Source organism: Macrobrachium rosenbergii, chromosome 4 (assembly GCF_040412425.1).
Source record: "Macrobrachium rosenbergii isolate ZJJX-2024 chromosome 4, ASM4041242v1, whole genome shotgun sequence".
In the NCBI taxonomy this organism is placed as follows: domain Eukaryota; kingdom Metazoa; phylum Arthropoda; class Malacostraca; order Decapoda; family Palaemonidae; genus Macrobrachium; species Macrobrachium rosenbergii.
The window spans coordinates 45,884,099-45,899,819 of NC_089744.1; the positions used below are offsets into that span (position 1 = coordinate 45,884,099).

Sequence of the window (15,721 nt, forward strand, 5' to 3'; positions counted from 1 at the left end):
ATAGTTGGAAATAATGATGAATATATTTGAAAAGCGCCGAATTTAAATATGGGATATATATATATATATATATATATATATATATATATATATATATATATATATATATATATATATATATATATATATATATATATATATATATATAAAGATATATATATATATATATATATATATATATATATATATATATATATATATATATATATATATATATATATATATATATATATATATATATATATATATATATATATATATATATATATATATATATATATATATATATATATATATATATATATAAAGATAAAGTCCGCTAAGGAAACGGAAACACTTGAGTGCTGCGAGGCCTTTCGACACTAGTCCTTTACTTAGCAGACTAAAGGAATATAAAAGTATGTTTACAAAGAAAGCTCATATAAATGGCATGTATTATTTGGACCCCTGTATTAGAAAAATGTTCAAGAATGATCTAAAAGATAAAATCACTGATTTAATTACAAGGTAGCTACTTGATATATATTTTCTATAATCCGTATGTTTAATATAATTTTTTATTTGTAAAAATGTTCATCTTGCAAAAAGTTATTATTGTTTACAAAAAAAGAGAATTATTGTGTTGTACTAAAAATTTTTAGGTGGTCAGTCACGAACCTGTATAATCTTTTAATTGTTCTGTCCCTGCTCCTGAACAGTTGATCCTAATCCTTTGTAAAAACCTCTTAAATATTTAATCCTGTTTTGGCAGTTCTACTAATTCTTCAATTGTGTTGGATTCCAGGTACATATGTTTCTTTTATAATCCCCATCTGTCATTTATATGAGCTTTCTTTGTAACCATACTTTTATATTCCTTCAGTCTGCTAAGTAAAGGACTAGTGTCGAAAGGCCTTGCAGCACTCCAGTGTTTCCATTTCCTTCGTGGACTTTATCTTTATTTATATATTCATCACGTTCCATATTTTCGTGATTCAGTTATTATATATATATATATATGTGTGTGTATATACATATATATACAGTATATATATACATACATACATACATACATATATATATATATATATATATATATATATATATATATATATATATATATATATATATATATATATATATATTATATTATATATTTTATTTGTAATAAAAAAATTCCAAAAAAGTACTACGTAACTATTACATACTTCAATTGTATCCAAGATAAAACTCCCTAGGAAACCAACAAGTATTCAACCTGATACTAGATAATGCCACAATGTTATGCACTGGTAGCCTGCCTAGCAGTGCAAGAAAAACCAGCTAGGTCAGGTAAAGAAGAGTGCACAAGATGTTTGTCATTGTAGTACATTTTATGCAACAAACATAATGAACTCACTTTACATCTATGCCCCAAGTCAATATTAAGAGTTAAAAAAAACTTGGTTGATGACATACTGTAGTTCTGTTCAAGAGTCTGAGATGAGAGCCAGCACCAAACACCAAATTGGAGAACAGCATTCCAAACAAGGAAGGGAAAAAATTAAAAACACTTAAATATAATAGCTTCATGAAACATTCAAAAACATTTCCATGAGATACCAACTTTTTGTGAACCAGATACACTATTTTATGTATATGCTTCTCAAAAATCAATTACTTATCAAAAGTTACACCTCATATCTTAAGATTTGCTGACATTTAAAATTGTACCATTTACATGTATATCAGGATGTAAAGAACTGTTTTGGATTGACTATCATACCGTGTGTTTCAGAGGGGGTAAATTTCATGCCCATAACCCTAACTCCCACTCATGAATATGTGCTTGATCGCTATTCAAGGACACTTCAACCACAGACCTAATGTGCAGAGAAAGAACTGTACTGCTTTAAATAAAAGTCAATAAAAATACTGTACCAGAAAGTGAGAGAAGGGGCTCAGAAAGTGTAGTGTTTCATAACTTCTGTTAAAATACGAAATCCAGAGATTTTTTTTTTTATATTGTATGATTTTTGTGTATCTTACATATACTGTAAGCATACCCAGTAAGGTAGAACAGCTGCAGTCAGCTAAGTTTTTGTTAGGCTAAACTATACAGCACTGTGATGAATGTATTTTCAGAGGCAGTTTATTTGAAACTAAATAACTAAATTAACATTTTAAATTGAATTAAAATATCAAAGTACTTCTTAGGGCAGGTTACTGATTACTTTAAATGGAACTGCTATAAAAGTATAACCTATATGTCAATCTTCATTACTCAACATATTTCATTACTTATTGAGAGGGGCAAGGCCCCCCCGAGTCTATTACGTGGAGGTGTCACTTCAGTTTTCTGTAATACTGGTTGATAATTTTCTTTTCTTATTAGTCTTTTCAGCAGTTAAAAGTGCAAAACTGTATTACTGTCCTATTATGAGCAAGTGTCAGAAACTTGCACCAACAGTGAATTCATATAATACTGAACCAAATGGTTTGCTTTTGTAGTCTGAAACAATCTAATATACCTAACAATGATACTATCATATAAAGTACTATACTATCGTATAAAATTTAAATTACCACTGATTATTGTATTTAATGTTCTATAATTTGTTTAAAACAGTCAATTGTAACTTCTCATATAAAATTGCAAACTACTGTATTTACATCTAACTTTTGAGATTTACACTGATAATCTTATAATAAAAGAATGGTTAGAAAAAACATGAATAATGCTAAATAAGCATTTCAACATCATGTACCTTGACAATCACATCAATGCTACCCATTTAAACTTTTTCACCTTTGTTAAACTTTTATTTACTTTTGTTTAGTCTTTGATAAACTTATTATCCCTACCAATTGGATGAAGTGCAGATCGCATACAATGTACCCTAAGTTAAGTTTTATACATGTTTCTATACCAATATCAAATTATGTAAGCTTCTACTGTTATCTCAGTAACCTTGCAAACATGAATGGCAATTAATTTACCAAAAAAAAAAAAAAAAATACAAACGTGGGATAAATGCAAATGAAAGCTGCAATGACTCCCAGAGGCAAGGAACCTAAGTAAAATACTATTTTAAATTTCCGTATTTTTCAAGATGGCCAACTACAATAGCCATAAATTTGCAACAGAGAAAAAGAATCTTCATTTTGATAAATATCATGCATTATTGCAAGGCTGATTGACACTATCAAAGATGGTTTTTAGATGGTGAAGATGTAACATTAATTCTTTGATGTTAGGGTTATTAAACTTCATGGTCAAATCATGACTTCATCAGGAGATGGTCACAATCATCAAGCACTGGTTTCTAAAACGTTCAGTCTATTTGGTAAAAACAGACATCTATATCAAGCATATGACATTTCATTACAAAACTATCAAAGTACTTCAAAGGCATCCAATGTCTGTTTGAACTTGGACCCAAAAGTGTTTAAAAAGTTTATCTAGAACACAGATAACCTGCTCACTTCCACAAACAGAATGGTAATTTTTACAAACTTTTGATATGCAAAAAGACAAACAAGTACTCTCAGTCTCCCTACTGTCTAACAGGATAACATTAAAATAAGATTTAAAATCTTAAATGAACATACAATATAAAAGAAGGTCATCATCCTAAAACATCTTAGTCTTTTGAAAAAAAAAAAAAAAAAAAAAAAAAAAAAAAAAAAGATTCTGTGAACCATGGCAATTTTAGAAATAGGCAGCAAATACTGTAATGTACATTATTATTACAAATATAATGTATTAATTTCTAGTTATGAGATAAGTAATAAAATGGTTTTACAAATGCTGAGAGTGGCATTGAAAAAGTTTGTTTTCATGGTCAAAATTGCACCTATGCTTAATGGCTTCAGACACTGGGACAACAAAAGCATACACCATTTTCCTGAGTTATTATCCTGGTTCCAGCATGCAGTACATAATCAAACAACAAAACATAAAACTTTTTTTGAATAAAAACAATCATAATAATGAGCCTCTTCCAAGCAGTGAAATCTGCAAATGAATACTGTTCAAAAGCATTAGCAATTGTGCTATTCACTCGACAACTTAAGAGTTTGACTTTAATAAATATCCACCTCAAGATAATCATAAAAATGAGATATTAGTCAAAGCATGCCACAAAAATAATGTAAGAATGAACATTAGGGACCAAACAGTTTTTATGGTACAGTATAATGCTGAACTAAGTAATGTAATAAACCATGTGTGAGTAAGACAATCAAAAGCATAATAGTGATATTTGCAATAAATTATTTAGCTGTTTAGTATTAACATTAAGAAAATGGATATACAATCTCCTGAGATCAAAATGTAATCAAGTAATATTTTTTAAAGCAAGGAAGATGGCCCTTAGCAGATCCCAAAGAAGGCAAATAATAATCCCAAAATACTAAGTTCATGCATACAAAGTACAATTTAGTAAAGTTAAAACTGTACTTGTTGTTTCACTGGGACAAAGTTCTACCAAGTAGTCTGAGTGAGCCTGTGGATTGGAGATAGTACCATAAGTTGAGCAAGCATCCTAAGATATGTTTACCATGAGAAAGAACATTGAAAAAGTCAATTACTTATAAGAACATAAGTCCACTGTGCTAAACAAGGAGAGATTGTAAAACAGTTAAGTAAATACTGGTAAATTGCAGAGCTACCCCATACGGAGGGAAATGTAAAAAAAGAAATGTTCATGTAAGGGGTGGCATCTGTAAATAAATCAACCATTAAGAAACATAACTGTTATCCCATTGGTACTGCTAAATCAACCCATTGAAAATGAAGAGTAAAACCTTTTGCCTGTGATGAATTCGGACAAAAACATCAAGTTGAAAAAGAGAGAAAAAGAATTTTGGGACAATAGAATGCTTACTTCACAGAAATTATCACATATGTCTTGAAATGTACAGTAGTACCATCATAGCTGTAAGATGTACATAATAGTAAGAAATATGATTCATGTTCTAATAATTGCCAAGTATACATTGTTCAGATGAACACCATAACTACCCTCATCCAATCAAAATGAAATTTCTACAATATAAAAATATTTAGGGCAATGACAATGATACCATGAACAGCTCTGATTTCTTCAGGATTGCAAACTGTACTCAGAACTGTATTTATTATCAGAAAATATCTCTAAACAGAGAAGGAAGACAAGTAGTCAACCTCCTAAGATGATGTGGTTAAGTCATATGAAAAGGAAGTAAACTATCACTAAGAACTATGAAGTATATTCCAATTTTATCTATATTCTCTCAACATTCAGAATCCTATCCCTTAAGGTATTATAAATTAGATAACTATTTTGTTTATTTACACTGGCTTCATGAAAATTATAAAAAATTTACATTAGCCTAATAAGATACTGTACACAGTATATTATTTGGACAACAGCATAAACATTACTTTTGAAATACTGTTAAGATAAATTAGTTTTCATAACGTGGGGAAGAATGAACCACAGATTTGTTAAAAAAAGAGATTATACTGAAAGGTACTTAATGCATATCAGTGGCCATAACATCATCTATTTTGAAGTCCCTTACATCTTAAGATATTTTACTCAAGCTAAGAAAAATCAACCATAGATTTTTTTACAATGATCAGATAACCACAGCACAAGCTCTATTAACTCATAACTAAGCTTTTGTTCAAGACGTCTTATATGAAGTACCTAAACCGTCAGAGATATCTATCTTCTCTTAACTGGGTGAACTAAACAGGTTAGCCAAAAGTTAAACAGGCAAAATAATCTACACAATGAAACTTGATTTACTACAGACTAACATTAATGCCCATACTGATATATGCAACCCATATCAGAGTACCAATTTTAAAATATGTAACGCATAATAGAGCACCAAAATTATTACTTTTGGTTTCATCTACAGTACATTCCTGCATGGAAGGGATTGTAATTTTTGGTACAACTGTCTAAATACAGAGCTCAATTCACTGAAGTCAGGAGACAATCAGAAATTATGATGAATATGATATAATTCACTCAAAGTCCAGGAAATTCCTATTTTCTTTCTTTTTGCATAGGACACTAGTCAGCCTTCATAAGATATATTAAATTCTTATATACAGCACATTTGAAGAATTAATTTCTGTGCGATACAGCCATTAAACTATGATAAAAGCTGTAAGATTATTACTAGAAGGATTTGCCTTGCCAAGTCCCTTAAAGATATAATGAGCTCTCAAAACACTAACTGCCAAAACATTCAACCTGAAAACCATCTGACCATTCCCATTCTCAGAGAGAAAGTAATATTACCTTTAGTTATATCTAATGAAGAATGGAATAACTTTTGTTTCAAAACTTACTTTGTGATAAAAAAATATGTCATTTCAGTCAGTTACATAGACAAGTAGGGAATTGGTGAAAGTAAATGCTAGTGCTGGTTTTCCCAATTACTGATAATTATTATAATCTTCAAAGAATTATGGTAAATACTTTAATAAAAAAATAAGAAATGGCTAAGATACATAACCAGCTACTTAGATGGAAGAGACACAGAAATGACTCTTCATGCATAGTGCAACTTTCGAATGTAAAGGAAAATCTGGTAGTAGTGATGGATTAAACTAATACTAAATCTCAGATCAAAGGAAATTTTTATATCATGAGAATGTGGGCTGCCAATGGCTGAATCTTCTTAATCTAATCTCTAATCTTCTCTAGATGACAAGTTTAGATCAAAACTGTTGGAGGAATCTACATTGGCAATTTCTCAAAAGTCTTCTCCAGTTCACTCAAGTCCAAGCTGGACACCTCCGTACTGGTTAATTTTGTCAATGGTTATCCCCCGGTCATAGGATCCTCACTCTTGTTAAGGAATCTAGTATTAGACCCTTACAACAAGCCATACTAGATTGGGGAAGAGAAATTCATTATTATTATTATCATTACTATTATGGCAACAAAGGATCCTCATGCATAACTTAGAAATTTACCTTTTAGCACTAAAAAGTCTACAGTTTTCAAGGGCTACTGACCCCTTTGTCAGAAGACAACTAGATGAAGTCTATAGTTTCAGGTTCTCTGCTATATATTCTGTCATTTGAGATCTCACCTAGTCTCCATTTTCATTTAAATTCATGGTACTGCCATGAAGGTTTTCCACTGGGTTGGTGTAGGAATACCAGGTAAATGATGCTGGTCTACCTTGGATACAGAACCTATATTAACTTCTCTAATGAAACCCCTTATGTCAGTTTTCAGTCCGGCTAATCTGTATTGATCTTCTCCACACTACTGAAGGATTTGTTCCTACAGCCATGGTTATACAGTTAATTAGTGTCCCTTCCACAACTCTGCATTTTTAAATATTGCTCTTGAACTTAAGTGGTATTATACGATCATCAAAATTCCTTCTGAGATTTTTGTCAAAACAATGACCTGCTAAAGCATTATTTCATTCAAGTGTTCTTATAGCATTTCTATTATCAGAAAAATGATTATCCAAATTCCACTATCACTTCCTTCATATCTGCATTATTATGAAAGGAAATATTACAAATATATGAATCTCTACTTATGGTAAACCTAAGTTTCAAAACTTTCATTCAACTTTCTAACTTAAGCATCTAAGACTAGGGGTGCTTGGTCTGCACTTTTTTTCCAAAATAAATTTCAGATAAAGTATCTGGGCACTAACTGTATCTAAAAATCTTCTAGCCTTTCTTCAGAACCTATAGCAAACAGCGCAAACATGTCATCTGTGTACTTTTTTTTGCATGGTCAGACAGAGCCATATAATATGGATGTGGAAGAAAGAATTTTAAAAGTATTCCATACACAGGGTTATTGGGTACTGGTAAAACAGAGGAGCCCATAGCAACACTAAATGTTTGTTTATATATTTTTCCACTGTAACTGATGTTCAAACTACATATAGTATATTATTTAATATTGTTTTTATTATTTATAACCTTTCATTGTCTTGAAATATAAATACAGCTATAGTTGCATACTTTAAAATAAAATACTGTTTTCAACAGTTTTTCATTGAATTTCATAATAAAGGGTCAAGAGTCAACCCAATGTTTATCATTGTATTATGGGTCAAGAGTTAACCCAATGTTTATTTATCACTAAGAGTTAAACTGAGCGTACCTAAGCAAGTGCACAACTTATGTACATGTTTAATTTGTAGTAACAAAGAGGTCTCGTCATACAATGTCATTCAATGCATTATGTTATTCCCTTGGTTGTGTTTTTAATTGGAAGTTTATATGCCTGTTTTAAATATTTTAGTGACCAACTGAATCCAAATTTGGTGTATAAGATCCCACATGAGGACTATACAGTAATAATCAAACTTGTGGTGATGACAATTTTTGAAAGATTTTACTCCCTGAACTGATAATTTGATAAAAACCTAAGATGTTCTTAAATGAGTGGTAAGGAAATCTAAATTTTTCCCTTGACACTCCATATAAATTCAGTGTCCAGTTTTCATTTTTTGTTATCAATTTTATTTTAAGTCAAAACTGAATACAGCACAGTACCTGTTTTATCCACAACTCTGTTTTGCTTCATTTTAAATTACATATACTGAACTCACACTTCTGTTAACTTGGGAATTTTTTTTCTAGATTGCTGATCATTAATAATATAATATAAAATACAGTACCACCCAATACAGCTTATATGTGTGATATTTTAATAAGATTTGTTTGGCCAGTATTCAATATAAAATACCCTAGCCTAAAAATGCTGTATTATCATTATTGTTACAATACCTCTACAGTATTTTTATGAATTTCAGCTATTGAGCTTCTTCCTTTACCTGACGTCAACGGTTTAATTATAATTTAAAGGGATGATATCAATAACTGCATAATCATTGTAAGAATGACACCCACTGAGCTTGTCTCCTAACCAGTTCTCACAGTCACTTACAGTACTCTTAACCTAGTTGGACCATTTCATCACAGTATTTGTTCTGCATTTTTAGCTTTTTCCTTATTACATGACTGCTAATAAGCTAGGCCCAAAGGTGCTTGCTCCACTGCAACTGCATAATCTGCTGTTAGCCAGTGGGGATGGCACATAACACTCACCTATCATAGGCTTTACAGGCATACAATCGAGTCTAAGTAGTGACCAGACATGTGTCAAGTAAGTAACATGATCCTGGGTCTGATCATAAATGATGATAGGGCTCAGTTTAAGCTACCCTTTTAGGTTCAATGGTTTAGTTGGAGTGTTGGGGAAGAGAATACATCTTCTCAGTAGAACTCTAGTAGAGAGTGTTCCCTCTCCATTCGGAGGATATTCCAGTCTCTGGCAAGCATGCCAAGACATCAAAATCCATTATCTCCTGTGCGACTTCTCTGACTGAGATGAAGTTATTAACTTCATACTGGGCAAGCAGTGGATCAAGCCACTAAGCTCCCTTTGAACCCAGAGAGCCACAGACGACCCCAACAGTGATAACCCCTCCTCCCCCAAATATTCCTATTCCTATTCCTCCTATGGTTCCTTGTCCTTAAGAAAGAGCAAATTATTGGAAAAAATAATTTGAAATTCCCTATCTGCTGGGTGGCAGTGATCTGGTGCCCCAAGCCCAACCCATCCAGATGGCGATTCCTAGTCAGGAGAGTCCCGTGGATGTCTACTTGGAGTTAGGAAAGGATTGGAAATCTCACAAAGTACTGAGGACAAAGTATCAAGGAAATCCTTGATAAAGAGCATCACCATAATCAAGACACTACTGAAGATTCCTGTAAAAAACTCAAGTCAGGCCTTAGGTTAGATTAGTACCATTTCTTGAAGGCCACCCTGGTGGAGATGGGTCTCCCGCCGAGTCCTTCTAACAAAAATTCTAAGACCACGATGATGCTGAGTCAGTATCAGATCCTCTTTTGTGTAAGACCTGACTCACAGAGGGACAATCCTCCTACTTCTGCAATAGTAACTAATTTTAACACTGACCACTTTGGACTATAAACCCCCCAATCTGGGTGGATCAGGGACACCAATACTCACCCATGACGCTGAGTCTGACAACCCTTGGTGCGATACCTCAATGTGAATCCTTTTGCCAGATGGCAAATACCTCATCAGAAAAAGGAAGACAAAAACTGTGGTGGAACAGGTGGCATTTAAGGACAGAGCTCCTTTTCCTAATTCAGAATGGTGCCTGGTTCCTCCTGCAGTAAAAATACAAAAACTGCTTCTAAGGAGATGGTCATCCTTCCAACTGGCATAGGAACCAAAGTTAGTAATGCCTCCTTTTAAATTTTAATAGAAACTATGGCACCTCCACAATCCTGGAAAACCTGCTCTGGGTGGTCCCAGCCATCTGCCCCTTCACTCTTAAAACAGATAATCATGAGAGGGCAGAATTTCAGAACTTTGGAGTTATTGGGAAGAATGATCAATGGCAGGAATAAAGCCATTCATTTCAGCCATCCCAGTATCTGACATCCCCTGCAATGGAATAGGCAACCCTTTTAATTCCCTTTGAATGAAAACACTCTCACTGGATGTGGCTATTCAGTAGTTCAGTGCCCCTATGAGCAAAATCTCATATATGACAGACACTTCTGAGTTCCATGTGAGGCTCCAGCTCCTCTCTATCCTAACCTTTATCACTATCCTTGGCTGCAGTTGCAAAGACTCTTAGGTGAACCTTATATGGAGTTCTTTATGTCATGGAGTGGTGCCTCAAGGCCTGAAGAGAAGCACTGGCAAGCTCACATTTCCCAGTGTAACCAAACTGTGAAATTTCTCCCCATTCTGCCATGATCTCTAGGAGGACTTGGTTGTGATGGAACTCAAAGGACAAGCCCGTAAACAGAACTGCACTGCAAAAACTCTGCTGGGTAAGTTGGAATCTTAAAAACAATATTCCTCGGAGTTCCATCCCTCTCCCAGTCCCAAGAAACCCTGGTATGACATGGAGCCATACACTCCAGTCAGTAACAACAGCGGCACCTACAAAAGTAACAGCATCCTTTTTTTTTTTTTTTGGTGGAGGCATCCTTATCAAGAAAAAGGAAAAGCAACTCCTGGAACACCCAATAAGGGTACATTAAGAGGTAGAGCTCAATAGGACTCTGCTGGTTGGGATCATCTTTCACAGCACCGCATATAGTGGAAGTCCTACCTTTGGGGGCATAATCATCTCCAATGGGCTGGTGTGGTAGTTGTCCCACCCCACATCCCTCAAGGGGTTTTTACAAAAACACGACCCATCATTGGAGATGTTGAAAAGTCACGTCTCCTCAGTGTCCCCTGGAAGGACTCCTTTGAAAAGAATAATTTTTGACTTGCCAAGCTCAACAAGAGGGAGTTCAACTGGTGGCCTACCTAAGACACTACCAGTGAGGAGTGCTTATGAAATCTGCAACTGGTAAACAACAGACTAGTCAAAAGGTTTCCTAATCAACTGGGAAGAGTCCTGTCTCACAACCAACAGACATTTCATGCGGCTAGAACTATGTTTGGATACATTTAGTGGCTGGCTGCATTTTCAACACTGTCGGAATGACCCTGAGCCTGTTACACTTTGGTTTATTCACCTAAAACAACCAGCGGGAAAATCAACTTCTCTGCAATCTGCTGATATATCCCTGATGAAGAGGGGAAGTCATTTATACACCTCTCCTTCTGGGCCATGATCTTCATATTCAGATTTTCTAAATCTGGTCAGCCGTGAATATTATGCATCGAACACTGCTATGGCAATACCAGTACTTGTGGCAAGTGTGGCTGGATTACCTCCACATAGCAACTGGGCTGAAATTATGATTGAAACCATTCTAAAATTTTTTTTTATCTACATTTAAAAAAAAATGTCCCTTGCCTATCCCACAGTTGAAAGTGCAAGGCTGTTCCTGTAAGAGCCCTTGCTCTATGGGTCTGGCATCGACTCCAATACTTAACTCTATCCTCCAGTGCTTTACACTGCAAAGACCTACTTCTGTAAGGGGTCCTACTCCCTTGTCCTTGACTAAGGTTCTCTGGCTCTTGTCATCTTAATTCAATGGTCCCAGTATGATCACAGACTATAAGTTACAGAATTTGGTCTTCTTGACTGCTTTGGTGTCAGGAGCTAGGATCAGCAAACTTGGCTCTCTTAGACAGGGACAACACTTCTTCACCCATGTCATTAGCCATCATTTTTTTTTTTTTACCTGGCCTATCATTCTTAGCCAAGAATGAGAAGCCCCTGAAGAGGAATCCCCTATTCTTCTGTGGGTAATCAATATTATAGATAAAATATTATGCCCATTCTGGTAACTTCAGGTTTACCTAGATTTTACAGCTACCTTCCCAGATGATCCTTCTTACACCCTACCACTCACTGCTGGGTTAGAGCAAATATCCTTCATCTCACCATCATTAGTCACCTCTGTCATATCACTAACACATACACAAGTTATTTATGCCACTTACTGCTGATCCCTTACGGGAATCCTGGGCACAGGAGAAGTGATTCTTTATATGACTTTACCATGGACTGTCTCTCATCTGGGTAAATGAGATTCCTTTCTCAGGAGCAAGGCCCTTTCTTCACTTGTCAATTCATTATACATGATCCTTGAGGATGATACAACAGCTACACTGTCAAAAAACAGGTTATGATGAAAGAAAAACTATTTTTGGTAGCTCCTGTGAGTCCTCATGAGATTCCTATTGAATAGTGGAGGGGGACTGGCTAACCTTACTATTATTGCCAAACCTAGGCAGAATAAAGAACCTTCCTGCCTTGAGTCCATTTATATTTCATCACTGAAACATCAATGGCACTATACCAGCTATGAGAAAATTCTTCATATTTGTTGGTCTGTCTTAAGCAGTTCCTGGTAGGACTAAAAGGGTAAACTCCTTTGAGAACTAATAACCACTGCCAAAAACAGGTTCTTCCTATGCGAAAGGGTCGTTACAATTGGTGATCCTATTTCAGGCTCACAGGGGTTTTTATCTTGTGTCTACTAAATCTTGTCTTTCAAGTCTTCTTGAATGCAGTCTGTCAACCAATCTAACAACATATACATATATATACATATACACAGACATACATTATATACATACATACATACATATATATATATTTATATATATATATAAATAATCAGGCAGTCCCCGGTTAACAGTGGGCTCAGTTAATGGTGATCCAGTTTTACAGTGCTTGTCTAGCAATGAAAATCAGCAATTTTTGGAGCTGAAAATCACTGATTTCCGCTTATCACTGCTGATAATTGGGTATTGGCGCTGATACATACCTAACACAGACACTGATAACCGAAAATCGGCACTTTTTGGTGCTGATAAGCCCTGAAATTTGCCAAAAAGTGCCGAAGATCAGTGCAGCAATTTTCATTTATCATCACACCCTCAGAAGGGAATCCCCGCCAATAACCAGGGACTGCCTGTGTGTGTGTGTGTGTGTGTGTATATATATATATATATACACACACATACATATACTGTATATATATACACCCACACAAACACGATCATAAATTAAAATTGTGTTAGGAGCGCTCCCTTTGCCACTCGTAATTTCAAATTTTGTTCTGCGCGCCTCTGCTTAGTTACAATTTTTGCTGCTACCCATACCATACAGCACCCTAGCTGACACCAATACACTGCCCAAGACTCAAACCTACACAAGGGGTGAGACGGCATCTGTTGTGCTCTGATTTATTCGTGTGATTTTATCGCAAAACTTGAGCCCATCCTTTTTCTATCATGGCTAATGGCAAGTGTAAAGCCAGCAAAGATAGTGGCAGTAATAAAAAGTGGCAAGCTATCTCAATGGAAACAATTGTGGCAATTATAAAGAAATTAGAAAGTGGTGAAAAAATGGTTAAGGTAACACACCAAAATAATATGAATCATTCAACTGTTGGCACAATCTTTAAGAACAAAGAGCAAATGATGGAACATGTAAAAAGTGCTGTGCCAATGCAGTCAACAATTATAAACAAGAGACAGGGGAGGGTGATAGAAGAAATGGAAAAACTTCTAGGCATCTGGATGGAACACTGGAGACAAAAGGTCTGTACTGCTTGGCCTCATGAGGATTCAGGAAAAGGCTACAAGCCTTTTCGATGACTTGAAGGCTAAGGCTGGCAAAAGTGCTGCAGATGAAACATTTTGTGCAAGTCATGGATGGTTTCATAGCTTTAAAAAACATGCTAACTTGCATCATGTGTTCGTTACTGGTGAGGCAGCGAGCACCAACAAAGCAGCAACTGAAAAATTTCCTGAGATGCTCAAGGAAATAATTGATAAGGAAGGTCATACCCCTCAGCAAGTTTTTAATATTGACAAGGCAGGTCTGTTCTGGGAAAAAATGCCAGCTAAAATGACAAAATTTTAAGCAATTTATATTTTTCCTTGTGGACGTCTCGGAGATGTCTTTCGAATCCATGATTCAAATCTTGGGCTTATGACTTCCTGGTGTTCTGCCTGATTCAGAGGGTGATCAGCAGTGTATGAGCATTCGGTTTCCAAGGACCCTAAAGGCTATCAAGTACTCAATGGCCTTTTGCGTTACCACTTGAGGACTTTACCTCCAAACTAGGTGCCGACAACTTTTTATATATATCAGCCGTGAAGAGAAGGCGATGCCAGGATACAAGGCGTGGCAAAGGATCTGTAAAGCTGGGTGGCAACGCATCGGGAGACTTCAAGCTAAAACCGCTCTTAGTGTACCATGCTGCAAATCCACAGGCACTCAAAAACATCACAAAAAGCTAGCTGTACTACTGCAAGAATGGGATTCCTTTCAAGATTCTAACATAAGTTCACTCATTCAGCTGATGGAACAAGGCATAATAGCCAATTTCATGAAATATTACACTCGCTGTGCGTATAGACAAGCAGTGACCTTATGTGACTTTTGAAAGTGTTACAACATATATAATTCCATCAAGAATATTGATGCTGTATGGCATGAAGTAAGTGACATCATCATGAATGGCGCATAGAAGGCTATATGCCTACAGTTTGTCAACAACTTCAAAGGATTTAATCAGGAAGAAGGTGAAGGGAATCATTAACAGTCTCGTTGACATAAGTGAAAAGCTACAGCTTGACTTAGGGGAAGAGGACTTTGAAGAGCTGTTCAAGTCTCATTCAGAGGAGTTCACGAATGAGGATTTAATGAAACTGAAGAAATGCAAAGAACAGAAGAACATGAAGAAGAACTTCTTCCTTTACAGAAGTTTGAAACAAAATTGATGGCCAAGGGGTTTTCTCTTATAGAAAAAGCTTTAAACATTTTTGAGAATCAGGATCAAAATGTTGAGAGATTCTCAAAAGTAGCAACAACCATCAATGATGCTATGCAGTGTCATCATATCACATATGATGAAAAGAAAAAAAAAATGTAAACTTCCATAGACCAATTCTTCAAACCAGTGCCTTCAACCTCAAGAGCCTCCCACCTCTGTTGACTCCTTCCTCCTCAAATGAGGAAGAAAGTGATGCCAAAGAAATCCTTACTGAAGAAGACACTGACGCTGATGACCTGCCGGCCCTGTAATTCCACACCACCTCTCCTCCGCTCATCCATCACCTCAAGGCTACGGTACCAGTTTTAAAGGTAATAAAAAAAAACAGTACTGTATTGTATTATCATCACAATTTAATTAGGTTTTATATATCATTCATATTAATAAAGTACTCTATAAATTGTATTATTATCATCACAATTTATTTAGGTTTTATTATTCATTCGTATTAATAGAGTACAGGCAGAGACCTAGGTT

General features: G+C 35.1%; 1 protein-coding gene across 8 annotated transcripts in view; it reads right to left on the minus strand.

Moving 5' to 3' along the window:
* Tomosyn (syntaxin-binding protein tomosyn) overlaps positions 1 to 15,721 on the minus strand; it is a 991,423-nt gene that overhangs the window by 341,480 nt on the left and 634,222 nt on the right. For 2 of the 8 annotated variants that reach the window (XM_067096182.1, XM_067096196.1), the window contains exon 14: positions 4,421 to 4,466. The exons of the other annotated variants lie outside the window; for them this stretch is intronic. In XM_067096182.1, the coding sequence (XP_066952283.1) occupies positions 4,421 to 4,466 (46 nt within the window). The remainder of the gene's footprint in view (positions 1 to 4,420; positions 4,467 to 15,721) is intronic. 8 annotated transcript variants of the gene reach the window in all.